The sequence below is a fragment of the Odocoileus virginianus genome, chromosome 8 (genome assembly GCF_023699985.2).
Source record: "Odocoileus virginianus isolate 20LAN1187 ecotype Illinois chromosome 8, Ovbor_1.2, whole genome shotgun sequence".
Classification (NCBI taxonomy): Eukaryota; Metazoa; Chordata; class Mammalia; order Artiodactyla; family Cervidae; genus Odocoileus; species Odocoileus virginianus.
The window spans coordinates 80,494,906-80,513,360 of NC_069681.1; the positions used below are offsets into that span (position 1 = coordinate 80,494,906).

The window sequence follows — 18,455 nt, forward strand, 5'->3', positions numbered from 1 at the left end:
CCCCTGCACTGGAAGAACACAGTCCTAACCACTCGAATGCCATGGAAGTCCCTAGACAATATTTTTTTAGAATCATTCACTGCACGTGAATGGTTACTTGCGAATAATTCACCATTCAAATCCAAAGGTGAGCATATAATCTTTGAATCAGTTTCCTGCCCTAACTGGCAAGTTCATAGATTACTTGATGGACCCCAGACACCCTTCATCCTCCTCCTTAGAAGTCTGCTGGACAGAGGAGTGACCAAAAGAGACAAGTGAGAACTCTTCCAAGAGGACGCTGCCAAGCTTCCTTTACAAACTGCTAGCAAAGAGACAGTTAAGCAAGAGAATTATCATCACTCTAAATAATTCAGAGTCCTGCTGCTGGCTACAAACCAAAGATGAGAAATTATATAATTAGCTGCAGCGCATTTAAGGGGCTGTATAAAAGATGGTAATACTATCACCACTTTCAGGCCAAGCTGCAGAAATGATGCCATCTATTAACTAGTCTGTAAGATTGGTCCAAATAAAGAGAAACATCCTAAAGGGTATTTCCAAAATAATACTATCAATCAGCTTGACAGAAAACTTTTCTTGGGCCTCGGATTAAGAAAAAGTCTTACTCCATTTGAATGTGGTCTAAGTTGCATACTTCCCTTTTCAAAGCATTCTTTATATCAACTGTATTATCTTTAAGTCAAGAATCTTTTCTGTGTATTTTGGTGGTTGTTTTGGACAGCTCTCATCATTCTGATCTGTTTGCTGGCAGATCAGGTTATGTATACAGATCTGAATACAAGCACTGAGAACAAAGCAAGCAGACGCCATATAAACACGACCACACTGAACCTCAAGTTTATGCAGAAATATTCTACATTAGTGTCTCCCATACTTGAAACCTCAAGGACACTACGCCTTATATAAACCTGCAGTTTGCATGTGAAGCCAGGTGTGTGAGGCAAGGAGAGAGAACTACAGAGTCAAATGAAATGAGATGATGTGCGTGAAAATCACATTGCTGAGTGTCGGTGGCCCATTTCGATTAGAGATCTCAAATGGACGGAATCAAAAGAATTAGGGTTTGAGCCCTGATTCTATCCAGACTGCTTTGGGGTCCTGCCCTTGGGTGAGTCAGACTTTGGTGTCTTTGTTTCTGAGGCAGAGAGAGCAGTACATAATATTTTCAACCAGGCTGCTAAGTGCCTCTAGGTCCCACGTTGCTCGAGTCAGTTGTACGTTATTTACAACTGCATCCCCATCCACACCCTCCCATGCACCCCACCCCAAACACTCTCCCTTCCCTCCCTACTTCCTTCTTCATGGCACTTATCTTCTGATGTTTATGCAATTCACTTACGAGTTTGCTTATTAAATACCCTCCTCTCCCAGAATATAAGCTAGATGTAGGCAAAAGTTTTTTTCTCACTTTAGTTTACTGTTAAATACTTGCTGCTCAGTATGGGATCTGGCACATAGACATTCACTAAATAGTAGTCAAATTCAGTAGCATTTATATCTATATGTATACACATACATAAGACCAGAATCCTTGACATAATAAGTTGAATTTGTACTGCCTCTAAACCCTCCAAAGTATATTCATTGATCCTACTTTTCATATTTGTGAAATCCATTGTATATGGTAACATTTAATATCTTATTTGAGGAAGAAGAAACAACAGTACTCCTTTTTTCCCATAGGTTTTTAAAGCTAATCCTAATGTCACCTAATCTTCTGACTTTAAATGGCATTCTCAGAATAATTCTGTTGAAAGATAATCAATTGTGAAATGAACAACCGAAAAATTATTAAAACAGAATACTCACTGAAAAGACTGATGCTGAAGCGGAAGCGCCAACACTTTGGTCACCTGATGCAAATAACTGAGTTACTGGAAAAGACCCTGATGCTGGCAAAGATTGAAGGCAGGAGGAGGAAGAGATGACAGAGGATGAGATGGTTGAATGGCATCACCGGCTCAATGGACATGAGTTTGAGCAAACTCTGGGAAATCCTGAAGGACAGGAAGCCTGACATGCTGCAGTCCATGGGGTTGCAAAGAGTTGGACCTGACTTAGTGGCTGAACAACAATAGCAACAGGTTTAGCTAAACTGTCCCTAAAATTCAGGTGCAACCATACAAAAGGAGAGATCTTTTTTCCAGTGAGCATCAACTCGAAAGATATACAACCTCAGTTCTCAATAGTTGAGTAGTGAGCTTTATGGTTCTACCAGAGAAATGTCCCAGCTGTCATATCGGTGGGACACCCTACAAGTGATCAAAAGATAATTACTGAGCCATAGGCTCTGGTGTACTAAAGGTAGAGATTGATCACTAAAGTAAAGGTAGAGATTGATGTTGTCTTAAGAGAAAAAGGATGCTAGCTCTCCCTCTGACCACTGGACCACAGTTTTCCTTCACTCATCCCCTCCTTTGCATCCAGAGATGCAGGGTCTTTTATTTCTACTGCTGGCACTTCTTGACAGGATTGCTGAGTTTTTTGGACTTTGTTCTGATGATCTGATAAGATTCGTATGAATTTAGAGAAACTCCTGCAGAGCTGTTATATTTTTTAAAAATAATTTTATTCATTTATTGGCTGTGCTGGGTCTTCGGTGCTAGAGGGATTTTCTCTAGTTGTTGCACATGGGCCTCTCACCGTGGTCGCTTCCCTTGTTGCGGAGCATGGGCTTTGGGGCGCAGGCTCAATAGTTGCGGGACACGGGCTTAGTTTCTCCACAGTATGTGGGATCTTCTGGAATCAGGGCTCAAACCTATGCCTCCTGCATTGACAGGCAGTTTATTTTTTTTTTTTAAACACTGAGCCACCAGGGAAGCCCCAGATTTGTTTAGGTCTCCAAAAAAAGTGAAGACTCCTGATTTCACAATGACCTTGCTTATCGATACATCAAGATAAGTCATTCCTACAATCATTTTTTTATTTTTTACTAAGAGTTTTATCCATTTGCTTATTTTCCAGATCCATTGAGAGAAAAAATCTAGCTGTAAGGAGCAAAGATTCATATAATATCAGGATCTTATTATATTTCAGTTATTCCGAATACTTACAGGAGTGAAAACCTGTAAAGACAACCTATATCCACACTTGTATCAATTACCCAACTTTGAAACTTGACTTTAGAATCACCTTCACACCAAGTATTTTTCCTTAGTAATCCGCTTCATCTGCTTTCCAGGAAGTAGACATTAACTTCCCAGAACTTTATTGAAACTCCAAGAATCCTTGACATACAGAAGTCTCTTAACACACTCTTGCTGTGGGAACTGGATCGGTAGATTTCACAGGAACAAAAGGCTGAGTGCATATGCCCTGTGGACCTACATCAAGAAGAAAGCTCGAACTGTACCCCTCTGTACTAGGGACATGTGTGGGTCCAGGGCGGGGGACAAAAGAACATGCTGTCCTCCCCTACAGGACTGTTACCCAGATGGAGGAAGAGAATGACCCAACCAAAGCTGGACACTGCCACTGTCACCCCCGAGGAAACATATGAAGTTTATTGTAGCCTTTTATGCCTTTTTCTTTTTGTCTGAGAGCTTGCAGGCAGCTATGCTACTGCCGGTCTTCAGCTAGACAGGCCCCTAGCAGCAGAACTCAGTTGGCAGGAGAAGGGGCCAGCAAGCCACGCAGACCTCATTTCAACTCCATTCTCTGTCATTACGTATCCACAGGCAGAACTCAGATGTTGAAAGCTCTTAAATAGCCAGAAGTAATGGCTAAGGTTATTAAGATGTTGGCTGGCATGGAAACAATGAAAGTCCTGGATGGAGGTTCAGATATGCACTTAAAGGAGAACCTGACTTGACATCACTATCGGAAGCCCCAGGGAATTCAGCAGGCCACAAGCTGAGCATGAACTCGCGTTGTTGGGCAACAGTTTAAAGAGGCCAGCATCACTCTGAGGCTGCATGTGAACAAGTTGGATGCCTTTATTAAGTAAGTTCATATTCCCTTAAACTGTTCGAAGCCCCCAAGGAATACAGAATTCAACGCTGGGTTTATTTTAAGGAGGATATTGCTGACCACAAGGTACCCAGAGAAATGTCACCGGGATAGCAGGGTGGTCTTAAGAAAGCTCTGCCTAATAAACCTGGATAAAAATTTGGGGGAAGTAATGGGCCTCAGTCCTCAAATATCTGAAGCATTGACAGGTGGAGCAGATTCCTACACGAATTCAACCATCCCTGGAGAAGGGAAGAGCTACCCACTCCAGTAGTCTTGCCTGGAGAATCCCCATGGACAGAGGAGCCTAGCAGGCTACAATACCCGGTGTCACACGGGACTTGGACACGACTGAGTGACTAACATTTCTTGGGCACTTACCATATTCAGGGCACTGTAATAGGTGCTGTGTTATAGAGATTAATGACACACAGGACCAGCCTGAAGGCACTTGTAGTTAAGATGAAATGAGGAGTCTGGGACCCCCGTCTTTTATTCCAGTTCTATTACCTAGTAAGTATATGATTTTGAACAGTTTCTTATCTGCTATTAATGACACTGTAGGGCCACATGGCAAGAATTTTTCTGAGAATGAAATGAGATAAAGATGAATAAAAGAATGAGAAATTAGTAACTGATTGAAACTGAGTAGACGGGGAAAGTTTCACCACAAAGGCCACTCTTTTTTAACACTGAACTTTTTATTTTGTATTGGGGTATAGTCATCACCACCTCAATGAACATGAGTTTGAGCAAACTACAGGAGATAGTGATGGACAGGGAAGCCTCATGTGCTGCAGGCCATGAGGTCGCAAAGAGTTGGACACGATTTAGCAACTAAACTACAACAACAAATGGCCAATTCACGATGTTGTGGTGGCTTCAGGTGAATAGTAAAGGGACTCAGCCGTACATACACATGCATCCATCCTCCCCCAAACCACCCTCCCATTCAGGCTGCCACACAACATTGAGCTGAGTTCCACATACCAAAGGCCACTTTGAATGAAACCTCAAAGGACAGAAGGGAGTTGGGTTTTGGGTGACACAGGAGAAAGGGCAGAAGAACATTTCCAGTGGATGGGACAGTATGAGCAAAGGCAGAGATGCAAAAAATAAAGGAGTTTTTGGGGAGACCAGAGATCAGTGCTGTGGCTGGAGGACACGGGAAGAGGAAAGTGATGAGAACACTCTACAAAGACACAACGAAGCTGACTTACTGCACGGGAGGGCTAGAACTGCATGCCAAGGAGGACCCGGGCAGTGCAAGGCTCATCAAGGGAATTTAGGAGAATCAATCTGTGTGCAAACAAGGCTGGAGTCAGGAAAGCAAAGTGAAGAATCTTTGTAAGTCTAAGCAAGAGATTATGAGAAAGGAACCCAAGACAAAGGCGGTGACAATGGAAATCAGGAGAATAAAACTGATGGATAGGAGGAGTGAAGGTGAGCAGACAACAGAAGACAACTCCACGGTGACAACCTTGGGGTTAAGGAGAAGGCTGAAGCCATGCACTAGAATGGGAAACACAGAAGCAGAATAAAGTTGACCAAGAAGATGATACATTCAGCTGTGGACTGTGTTGGATTTCAGGTGGCTATGGAAAAACTGGAAAGCAGTTCATGAGAGAAAGTTGGAAATATGGTTCAGGGGCTCATGAGAGGAGTCAGGGTTAGAGATGTAGGTTTGAGAGGAGGTACACTTAAAGATGAAGCATGCGTTGTCAAACATAAACGAACTTGGGTTTGAACTCTGCCTTCCACACTAACTAGCTGTGTGGCCTTGGACAAATTGCTTATCATCAAAGCCTTAATTTCCTTAATTGTAAAATTGGGAAAATTATACATACTTCAAAGGCTCTGCTTATTGCATACCATCTGGTTGCCATTTGTCACCGTCACTGTCTACCATAACCATCACTGCTGAAACCATTAAGGTAGATGAATTTGGCTAGGAACAGAGAGCAATTAAGTAGGAAAAAAAAAAGAGTTGAGGAATGAATCTTAGGGAACAACTATGAGGGGATATATGACAGAAGAATAAACTTGAAAGAAGCTTAGGAAGAGTCAAGGAAGTGGGCAGAAGATCAGGACAGACCACGAAGGACAAGGGGCATCAGCAAAAGCATCCAATGTGTCTCTATTCCTGCCCTGGAACTATGTTCATCTCTACTGCTTTGTAGAGACACAGATGTAGAGAATGGATGCATGGATACAGGAGCTGGGCTGGGGGGTGGGGAAGGGAAGGGTGGAATGAATTAAGAGGTTGGGTTTGACATAAATACACTACCTACCATGGGTAATGTAAATAGCTCGCGGGGATCTGTTGTGTAACACAGGGAACTGCTCTGTGATGACCTAGACGGGTGGGGAGGGTGGGGGTAGCCCAGGGGGGAGGGAACACATGTGGAGGCACTGCTGATTCACTTTGTCTTACAGCAGAGACCAACACAAAATTGCAAAGCAATTTACTCCAATAAAAAAAATAAAGACAAAACAAATACTTCCAAGGAGTCAGGAAGGAAAAACATGGAGAACACAGGATATAGTGATGTGATGATCACCCTTGTTCAGTGAAACTATTATGTAAGGGGAAATGAGAATTTCATCCAAACTGCAAAGGGGTATATATCAGATACACAGAGTGAATTGTAAGACGGATAAACTTCTAGAAAGGTCCATGTAGATGCAAAGAAACGATTGCAGGCCTTAAGTCTTCTTACTCACTTTCAAAGGTATAAGAGGCTTAATTCATTAGAGAGAAAGGGGACTTCTGAGATGGATCTCTTTAGAAAGAGCTGCGCTATGAGCCCCCGAACCCCAAAGGAGGGAAGATGCTCCCTCTTATCCCAGCTGGGGCTCCCCTGGGAGATCTGAAGAGCTCAGTCAGTGTCATCCATGGACGGAGGGAGATAACAGACTGGTGTTTGAGTGTCTGGTTTTTCTTCCGAGAACCCCTGGCAGCAGAGTAAAGGAGATTTGCTGGCACTGAGTGGCCTGTGGTTGGGGCAAAAAACATATGAGTGTAGTGACAGATCTGAGGGAGTGAGCTGGCATGAAGATCATTTACATTCTTCTCGAGAGGATCATCTGAGGCCAACAAGCAGAGCTTGGGAACACCAGGACTGAGGGAGAAGTAGTCAAAACTGGAAGAAACTGAACTCACCACATCGAAGAAGAGTTGAATGTTCCCAGTGAGAGTCCCCGAGGAACCGATGCAAACACTCACAAGAGACTTCGCTGAGCACCTGCTCTCATGCCCAGAGAGGGTGAGGCACCGCAGCACAGTCAGGAGGACCCACCACCCTCTCCTCATCACCCAGCCCCACTGCCCCGTTCCCTACTCCGACCCTGGAAGGATCAATAGCACAGAGGGGGCGAGTAAAGAGGAGAGAAGGTATCAACCCCACTTTTTTTTTTCCTGCAGAGAAAGAACTCACTACATTGGGCCCTGGATCCATAAGGAAAAACCATTCCAATTTGGAGTGACTACTACATAGGACTACATGTTTCCACTTCTGAATTGAGATGATGGTTTGTGGCTAGAAGAGTTCATAACATTTTTTACTATTTTAGGAAAGAAAAGTCTTTTTTTTTTAAGATTTTTTTTCTTTTGACTGGATCATTTTTAAAGTCTTAATTGAATTTGTTATAACATTCCTTCTCCTTTATGTTTTGGTTTTTTCACTGCAAGGCATGTGGGATTTCAACTCTCTGACCAGGGATCAAACCAGCATCCCCTGCACTGGAAGAAATAGTGGAGGCCAATTTTGTAAATTAAAAAAACAAGAAAAACTTTTGTGTTTTCAGCATACCATTTACCCAAAGGTATAAAATGTGAGTCAGGATGAAGCAATGGAGGTTTCAAGGACAGTATTTTTAAAGCTGTTTGGCAGAGACAGAAAGGCATTGTGGTTTCATGAAATGATTGACAGCTCCTTTAGGATAGGAGAAATTCAAGCATGATCATGAGTAGAGAAGAAAGAGATTATAAAACCGAGGTAAAACAACAAATGTTCAGGAACAAGAGGAAGGGAATGCTGAAAAGGCAAGGTCACAAATAAGAGAGAAGACAAAGTCAAGAAGATTATCATTGCCAAAGAAAGACTCTTCTTCCTTTGAAATATGGGAGGAAGGGAGAAAATGGGTGAATGTTCAGGGACATTTTGGGTCTAGAAGGACAATTAAATAAAATAGTTTACTGTGAATTGGCTTTGATCATCCTTGTGGTCTACGAGGAAAGTTCATCTAAGAATGAAGGCAGTGGGTGGGTTTTACTACTCTGGAGGGCAGAAATAGGACCACTGTGAACAGGTCAGAGAGAGATTTATTTAGGGTCAATATAAGAAAAAACTTATTTAAAAGCAGCATTAGTGGAAAGTGGAACTGGCCGTCTTATAAAGGTGTAAGTTGCCAAAACAGAGTGCTTTAGTTGGGGACAGATGAACAACTGTTGCAGTGCTGTCAGGAGGGACTGTAAACTCATGGTTTCCAAGACGCCTCATGTATATGATTCATTCTCAGTGTTACAGTTTATAGGTTTTTTCATGTCAATAATTCAGGTGTCACTGCTACTGAATGTAAGAAAAAGCAGCCCCATGAGGACTGGAAGAGAAAACATAAAGAAAAGATGGCATGTGTTAATTAATAATGGCATGTATAGTAATACAATGTCTTTCTTTCCTAAGGAGAAAATCATCTTTTCATAGAAAAGGAACTAGCTGGTACTTGAGTTAGATTCTGTCTCCAAATTATAATGTGTCTCTACATGTCTCCAAAGTATCTATAGGTCTCCAAGCTTGGCAGTGAATTAAATTAGAAAATATCACTATGTTCTGGGGAACTTTATAATTACGCATGAGCTGAAATGGAGCCATGGAGGAGAAGTCTCCAGAACCCCTTTAATTTTTCTACAGCTAAGATGCAATTGGGAAGTTACTGACAAGAGCAAAGCATGTAAGCCAATGGGCTTTCTGCTTAGAATTCATAAAAATGCATACCAGATTTTCTATTCAAAAAGAAAAGGTCACAGAAACTTGGTAATTATTCACCACTACAGTTAAAATTTTTTTTGAAATAAGAACTGTACATTTCTTACATCAAAATCTATTGAACCTATCAAGTATTCCAGCATCAGGTACCACACATCTGAAATAAATCTGCTCACAGATTCCATTTAAACGGGCCACATCATCCAATTAAAATTTAAACCTATAAAGAATTGTCAGTCTGTTGTGACCCGTCAGATATTTTACCACAATATTACTCCAAAGAGATAAAATATACAAGCAAAAATTAATATTCTGAGTCAAAGTTCAGCAGCCAAGATACTCTGACAGCTTCAGACATAAGCAATATTAAAAGTCATAGGAGGGTCCTATTTCATGGAAGTGTTACTGTCTACAATTATTTGTGTCTAGTGCACTGCCTGGCACATGGTAAGTTAGCTTAGCTTACTGAATAAATGAATGGATGTATGAAAGAATGGGCTTCCCTGGTGGCTCAGATGGTAAAGAATCTGCCTGCAAAGCAGGCCATCCCTAGTTGGGAAGGTCCCCTGGAGGACAACGTGACAACCCACTCCAGTATTCCTGCCTGGAGAATCCCCATGGATAGAGGAGCTTGGTGGGCTCCTCATGAAAGAATGAATGACTTTTGCTGGCAGTAGCTCAAAAGCCACTTTGTGAGGAGGTCTGGCCAACCCAGACACTAAGCGTCTTTCTGGTGGCCCCAGTGACCCTGTTGTTTCTCGGCATCACCAGCTCCAGGACAGAGCAGCAGATCCATTAAAATCCCTCTAACCCAAATCATCGTGGACCTAAGGGCTGGGACTTCCGAACATCGTCAGTTTTAGAAATCCGACTGGGTCTAAATGTCATTTGGTTTAACTCTTCCAGAGATGCCTTCCAGAAAAGGGTGGGTATCTTCAAAGGTCACTGCATCTCCTCTCACCTCCACCACAGGAATAAAAGTTGAGAGTGGGAAAAAAGCAATAGATAATCACTTTTTTGTTCTAAAGTGCCCCAGCAGCAAATCTTAGTGACATCTGCCTCCAATTAAGCCCTTCCAATGCAGCTTTGTGGCTGAGTCCAGCTGCAGTCCACCAGGAGGTATATTTCAGCTGAGGTGTCATTCACTAACATCATTCACTAAAGTAATAAGGAACACAGTTTTGAACGTGCTTTGACATTTATTATCTCATTTGAGGTCCATTACAACCCAGGGAGGGGGGGGAAGGTGTTTTACAGAATGGAAAGCAGGCTTGGAGATGTAGAGACCACACAGCAAGCAGGACACCGGGCTTGGGCCAGACCTTCGTCTCCTAACCCTGTCCCAGTACTGCTTCCACTATGCTGGGTTCTAACCCTACTTTCTCATCACCCAGAGTTGGGGAAAGCAATGAGGACCCTGTGGTGCCTGGTGTAGCTTCTGCTGCCTCTCATTCAGGACCTGAGTCCTTGTTTCCAAGGTCAGGATGGTCCTGGGTACCTGATTCCATAGGGTCTACAAGAGAAAGCTGAGGAAACATCCCTTTTCGAATCACACACCCAGGAAGAACTCTATACTCCAGATGGGTCTGTCTACTGCAGGAGAAACCTGGACCCGAATTCCCCAGAGACAGGACTCTTTGTTACAGCAACCTTAGGAGACAGATAGACAACACCCAAACAAAAATATGTAAGTCTGAAGTCATGCCTATTAACACTAAGGAATTAATATTAATGCCTAGTAACATTAAGGAATCAAGGGCACAGGGGAGCTGGTAAACAGAGAGGATGAGGAGAAAGAGAAAGGCAAATACCATATGACACCACTTATACGTGGAATTTAAAATAGGACACAGATGCACTTATCTACAAAACAGACTCACAGACAGAAAACAGGCCTGTGGTTGCCAAGAGGAGCGGGGAGAAGGGGAGGGATGGACTGGGAGTTTGGGGTTAGCAGATGCAAACTAGTATATGTAGAATGGACAAACAGCAAGGGCCCACGGCATAGCACAGCAATATGTATTCAGTATCCTGAATCCTGAAATAAACCATAATGGAAAAGAATATAAAAAGGAATGTGTGTGTGTGTAACACCAAATCAGTTTGCTATACAGCAGAAATTAACACAACATTGTAAATCAACTCATTTCAATAAAAATATTAAATTTAATTTTTTAAAAAAAGGATGAGTGAGATTTAAACTCCTGAGCAGGTGTCAGACCTGGCAGGGGTGAAGTAAGCAGGTGAGGAAACTGGCCAAGCGACTTTGGTGGGGGGGGGTGTGTTGGCTTTGAGGGGTGGACAGAAGGTGACATCCTGTGACAGGCTCCTCACCAAGGAGTTGCTTTACCCTCCTGGGTAGAGGTAGGCATTTCTCAACAAAATCCTCTCACTTTTTAAGGGCAACAAATCATAAATTCGTCAGTTTATAATCAACATATAAGCAAAACCGTGTGAAGCTTCCTGTCTCCAATTTGGCATTTCCATTGACTATGTTTCATCATTTCTAAATGAGACCACAAGCCACGACTGAGGAAGGATCCACTGGCCTGTGTCTCTATATATAGTCCTTCATCCACCACAGTAGAAGGTGCTAAGAATCCAGTGATTGATGACGATATTGCTAAAATGGTTACATTTGGAGCTGGAAGAAGGAAGGTATTTTTTTTCCATGAAAACGGGGGAGGAAGAAAGCCCCCTCACGGTTTCTAATATTGATCTGGTTCCACTGTAGTCCCGTGAAATAAACATCTATAAAGTCACCATGTCTCATTGGAAAAGACCTTAAGAGCCGTCTCCAGGAGCTTTCCCAGCAGTCATTAGGGGAGGTATCGTTGCTAATCCTGAACTCTCTGCGAGCTGGCTTAATTTCAAGAGACAAAATAAAAGTGCTGCCTTGTGACAAAAGCCCACTTCTTGGTGCCATTAAATCAAGCAAAGCTTCTGCGCCAATATTAATTCAGTCATTGCTGGCCCCCCTCTCCCCATTGCTCCTCCTTTCAGGAAGCCCCTATGGAAGATGCCAAAGGAAGCCTTGACCTGCAAATATCATTTAGCAAGTACAGATAAGCTGTAGCAAATCATGCTCAGAGCACTTAAAAAAAAAAAGATTCAAATGTTAATACATTAGCGCCAGAACATGCTGTACAAGCGACAGGGAAACTGCAGTTGTCAACGTGTGAATTTAGTCTTGGGGTAGGTTCATGCCAGGAAGTAAAAAAAAAAATCTCAATTTAGACTTTGTCTCTACCCCTACCCCCAAGCCACGTGCTTCCCGGAGGATGTGGGGGAGTACACGATTACTCAGCAGATGTACTTCACACCAAGAAACGCTCGGGGTATATTCATCCCAGGAAAGGATGTGCGGTTCTCCCTTTGTCATTAAAGTTTCAGTCTGAGGCAGTCCTTCACGGGGCCAAGCCACACATCATGGGCAACATCCCCTGACTCCTGTGTGTGCATGCATGCATGTGCATGAGTGTGTGTGTGTGTGTGTATATATATATATATATGCATTCTTATTCATGAGAAAGGTTTCTACAGGGAAATCACAGGGATTTTGCTGTTCTATGTTTCAGAAAGCCAGCCTGCCCATCACAGCAGATGAACACGAGGAGGCTGCAGCCGCCTGGGTTGAGAGAACACTGTCAAGGGCGAAAGCCCACCCCAAGCCCACCCCAAGAGAGGCAAGGTGGGGGAGAAGCTCCGAGTCTCCCTGGGGGCTGGGGGCACATGGAGGGCGACAGAAGCCCAGGCCAGCTCTGCTGATCTGAAACCGAGCCGGATTCCAGTTCAAGTCTGACAGGCTGCTTTTTGCTGTTATCAAAGCAGCAGACTCAAACTTTCATTTCAGAAAGCATCTGGTCTCTCCGTCCGTCCCATCAGAAACAGCTATTTTCTTCAAATTGGAAATAAGGAGGTTTATTCTTCTCAAAACTGTGCTGTCGGCTCTTCTGCCTGACTTCTAACCTTCACTTCTTTTGCACAACAGCTAAGTTGTCTCATCCAAAAAAGGGGTGGGCTGGGGAGCCCGCCCCTGGACATTACATGAGTGACAGATTTGCATCAATCTTTGTCTCCAAGGAGAGTCTATCAGAGATAAAGATGCAAAGTATTTAGAGAAAACTTAATTAGAGGGAAAGAGGTACCAAACCACTCTTCCAGCCTTCTCAACCAAAACATCAATAACTTAAATCTCTTCAAGTAATAGAGCTACAAAATCTTTTATTAGGCATTTAAAGTTTTAATGATAAATGGGCAACCTCTCTTATTCTTATCCCTCCCTATACACCTGAAGTCATTTTAAAATGATGAAATAACTAATGTGTTTAAATGCATGTACCTGTTATACATATGTGCATATAATATAGACAGTCTATGTGAATGTACATCAGCCATATTTGGAGCTCCAGTATTTCCCACCCACTTGGTCAAAAGCTCATTAATTTATCTGCATTTATCTAAGCAAGAAATTCATTATCACTTCAAAAAGTATTTCCAAGTAGCAACAATCTGAATTAACAATAAATATGTACTATGTCCCTAATTAAATCAGAAGTCATATGGCTTAGGAAAGGTCTCTCTGTTCAGGGCAATCGTCTTTCCTGTGATGCTGTTAAGATTATGAGATGATTTATGGTATCAGAAAACATCCTTCTTGAAGTTACAACCTTTCACATCCATTTCCTAAGATGTATCGTTCCCTCTTTATCAACGGTTCCTTCTCTATCAATTGGAAAAAAAAAATCACATTTCATTTTTAATTGAAGGATGCTCTTTTCTGACCCTTCACAGATCCAAATGACACACAAATTCTGACGTATTTAAAGGAAAGGGACACAAGACCATCTTTCTCAGGACCTACAGGAGAAAGGAGGCCATGTGAAAGCTGAGTCTAGACACATGCTCAATAACTGTACGACAACATACCTTTCAACTATGAGTTTTGATAAAAATATGTAATTAAAACCGTAGACATCGACACCATGATTTTTTTATAGAACACCAATGTAGTTAACAAAATGGTTATAAATGAGCCACTGGTAATTTACTCTTCTAAATGATTTAACCTTTCCAGTGATCATTTCATCTGTTTTCTATATTAAAAAAAATCAAAGAAATTCGAGATATGGAAAAGCCACGTTGGCTGAGGATCTGAAACTGATTTGGTAGCTTTTGAGTTGACATAATCTTGGCCCGAGTGCAGCTCATTTTGGAAAGCTGCCTCAAATTTCCCCTGGTTTTGAACTTTTTTTTTTTTGTTTCCTTACCACTTTCATCTAGCAAGAAATCATCCTGGTAACGGAACTTCTCCGGTCCACATGCAATAAAAATGTCATCGTCACCAAAAAAGTCCTGAAGGCACATCACCTACAAGAGAAAAGCATGGCACTCAGCAAGGGGTCAGCAGAACAGCAATTACGGCAAAGCATCCCCGCCAGTGGACATCTGCATCCAGCCCCTTCCCACCTAATGGAATCAACAGGGCCGCTCCTCCCAAGGAATTTCAAAGGGAGGTTTCTCAGCATCTGTTACTAGTAAGAAACATGTTCTGTTTCAGTGGTGCAGGAAGGCGGGATAAGGTACATAGAACCGGTAACTGTCACATTTATGACTTGATATATCAATAGGCTAGGAGTTAAGAGCCCTTTATTTTCACAAGAGACTGGACACAGCAACTTGTAGAAAAGGAGTGCTCATTCACTCCTCTGGTTGCAACCGTCCTGGAGAGCAGTAAAAGTCAGCGCCTGATTTTAGCAACAAATGTGTTTTCTCGTAACTGATGCCATAGTTACATGATGATGGTCACTGGGGCAACGACTAGAGAAAAATATTTGTACCCTAACAGGAATAGAACAATCTCCTTTAGACCCTGTCTGTGCTGTGCTAAGTCGTGCCCGACTCTTTGGGACCCCACGGACTGTAGCCCGCCAGGCTCCGTCCATGGGGTTCTCCAGGCAAGAATACTGGGCTGGATTGTCATTTCCTCCTCCAGGGGATCATTCCGACCCAGGGATCAAATCCGCATCTTCTGCATTGGCAGGAGACTTCTTTTATCATTGAGCCACCTGGGAAGCCCAAAATCGCTTCTACCTCTATCTAAAACAAAAATGGTACCCTTCACAAAAGTAATAATAGAAAATGTCAGTTATTTCGGAGATTTACCTACAGAGACGAAGCAACTGTATCCCTCATCTCAAGCTAAGCTGAACTTTAACACTCGCATGATTCCCTAGCTTGTGGTCACACAAAGGGAAAGTTTTAAAACAACCTTTTGATATTTTATTCAACTTCTCCAACATGAACTTTGAAAGCTAAATGCCGCTTTTCAAGTAAATGTAGTCCAGATGGATAATTCCGAGCTAACTGCTCTGTCTCTGAAGATGTGGATGTGCAGTATAATATTTTTGCTCTTGTTGTTCACAGTATGTATAATGCTAGTAGAAGGCACCGGAAACGATTCTGATTTCTATCTATTTTCAATTTTCTTTGACCACTTGGAGCAGATTGTAAAGCGGTCATGTGAAGGCACCATTCAGACCTGCGTGAAATAGACTTTCGTATTTATTTATTGCATTTTCCCTTGGATATTTGAGGATCAGAGACAAGCCTTGCTGTGTCTGATGTGTGAGATGTTTTTGGTCTGTGCTTCCTGTGAACCCCTCCCTTATGTACTGGTACTTCATCCGCAGGGTACTGCTGGGGTTCTGGGGTTCTGCTCCTTGTCAGCTCAACCCGTAACGTGTCCCTGACAAGTCAAAGATGCTGGAGCACTTGCAGAAGTAAGGTGGGAAAGGATAGCATCGTTCAGAGCCCCAGATGCAATGCTGCGGAGGCATCAGATAGTTTTTCTCCAATACTCCCTCATTCCCAAACAACTACTTGGACAGAGTGAAGTCAGAAAGAGAAAAACAAATGCCACATATAACACATACACGTGGGGTCTAGAAAAATGGTGCAGACGAACCTATTTGCACAGCAGAAACAGAGATACAGATGTAAAGAACAAACACACGGATGCCAAGTGGGGAAGGGAGGTGGATTAGCAGATTGAGATGGACACATATACACCATTGTTACTACGTGTAAAACAGATAACTAATGTACAGCACAGGGCGCTCGACTCAGCGCTCTGCGACCCAAATGGAACGGGAGTCTGAAAAAGGGGGGAAACAGACACACAGACAGCTGATTCTGGAGAGGGAAATGGCAGCTCACTCCAGGACTCTGGCCTGGAAAGCTCCTTGGACAGAGGAGCCTGGAGGGCTACGGTCCATGGGGGTCGCAAAGAGACGCAACTAGGCGCACACACACACACAGCTGACTCACTCTGCTGGACAGCAGAAACTAACACACATGGTAAAGCAGCTGAACTCCTATAAACGTCAAAACCAACAACAACAAAATCCCCACGAATCACCACTTGGCTGAGGTCTTCAGAACGATACTTCTCTCACAGTTTGACAGTGAGCATTAAGTGTGAGCGAGGGACATTCGTGGTGGTCAGTGCTTATTCTGTCTCTAAAAGCTTGAAAACACAGGTGACTTAAGAGGGACACTGAAATCATCCAGGAAGATGAACCGGAGGTCTTCAACACTCAGAAGCTTTGATCGTCTACTTGGGTTAGTAACAGGCCTTTTGAATTGAGAACCCGCTCTCTGTTTCAATCCTCTCCTTCTGTCAGATTCCAACCATGACTCTCTTCATTTGTATCTTCATGACACAGCACCCCAGCACTGTGACCCCAGCTTTCCTGATCATCGTGGGAGTCATCACAACCAACCCTGCCCAGGCCGCCGTTATTTTAGTCACATGAGTCCATACTGTGCCGACTATCTGTCCGTTAGCATATAGCACACAGGCATATAAAAGAGTAAAAATGGGAAACCACGTCTTATTCAGGCAAAAATGTGAACAATTAACCCTAAAAAGCAGTGTTTCCTAAAGTGAGAATGATTAATAGAATTTGTGCCCCAAAGGGTCCTATGGCCAAATGGATTGGGAAAATATTTCTTCAATATAAACAGATTTCTTTATTTCGTGCTGTGTCATTTCAGTCCTGTTTGACTCTTTGCGACTCTATGGACTATAGCCTGCCAAGGTCCTCTGTCTATGGGATTCTCCAGGCAAGAACACTGGAGTGGGTTGCCATTCCCTTCTCCAGGGTGTCTTCTCGACCCAAGGATCAAACCCATGTCCTGCACTGGCAGGTGAGTTACCACTAGCGCCACCTGGGTTTGTTTCTTTCTGATCTTCTCAAGACCCTTAAAGTTCTAAGTACACTGCAACTCCAAAGAGGAGATGTAAAAATACAGTGTTTCCCAGACTTACTTGATTCTGGAACTCTCCTCACCAGCATGGTATGCTCTCTTATTGGATAGGTTCCCTTTGGTACTACGCTGACAGCTGTTAAGTGAAGAGAATTTTAAATTCATTCAAACATTTAAGCTGGACCTACTCTGTGCCAGGCTCTATGCCAAACATTATGATGACAAAGCTCTGTTGGATGAAAAATACTGTTTTCCAAAAGAAAAAAAATGCCCTTTCTTTCCACATATTCCCATCATTTGCATTTCAGAATGTCAGTTGGCCAACCAGATCACCTCTATCTACCAGTGGCTACTTTATGCCACTGCTAAGGGAACAAATAACTATCAAAACTATAATGTGTTATGAGCAGGTTGCCAGCCAACTCCCATCCATCATATTCTGATGACCATCCTCCCAGCCCGAGACTCAGAGGATAGAGCAACAGTGATACAAACTGGATGGTTTAAGTAGAACTGTGTTCCAAGTGGGAAGTGAAACATGATGAACTTTTGATGCTGTTTCCAACTCCAGGACTCCAAGAACATAAAAGGAACACAGTGATGGCTTTGGAAAAGTAACTGTCATCACTCAGCACACACAAAAAAAGAAGACAGGGAGAAGAAGTCCTTTTGATGCCAAGCAACATGTATCCATTTACCTCTCAATCTTCAGTGAGTGAAATCAAAGAATTTGTTCAACTGTCAGGAACTGTGATGTTTTCTATGCTCTCTGCTCTGGCATCATTTATCCATTTCCCTGCTTACAAAATTCCCACCCAGAGAAGGTGGGTAGGGTCAGTAGATCAAGTTCAAATTTAGAAAACTGCTCCCTGTTAGAAGCCTTGGTAAAAGAGTTGATAGCAAAGGAGGCTTAAACACAAGGTTACAATAAAGATGGATTTAGGATAATCTATGCACTTTGTCTGTGTTCTCACTCTTGATCATTGAGCTGGAGGCAGCTACAAATGTATTCTATCCCATCTAACAATAGAGCATAACAGAGGAAGATTTATAACCTTTTTCTCTAGGCCAATATACTTGGAGATTTTTCCTTTAGGCATTATAGTATTTTCTGACATCAAAGGATTAGAAAAGATAGAGAAATGTAAAACTAATATTGTGTGTAATAATCTGATACATCTATGCAATGCTGTTCCTTCTTAAGTCTGAGGTTCTCAAAAGTCAGTGTGGTAACCATTTTTGAGA

At 42.6% G+C, this 18,455-nt stretch overlaps 1 protein-coding gene across 2 annotated transcripts in view; it reads right to left on the minus strand.

Moving 5' to 3' along the window:
* DCLK1 (doublecortin like kinase 1) overlaps nt 1–14,309 on the minus strand; it is a 157,667-nt gene extending 143,358 nt beyond the window's left edge. For both annotated transcript variants that reach the window (XM_020893392.2, XM_070471800.1), the window contains exon 1: nt 14,210–14,309. In XM_020893392.2, the coding sequence (XP_020749051.1) occupies nt 14,210–14,306 (97 nt within the window). In that variant the 5' untranslated portion in view covers nt 14,307–14,309. The remainder of the gene's footprint in view (nt 1–14,209) is intronic.
* Nucleotides 14,310–18,455: the final 4,146 nt, after the last annotated feature.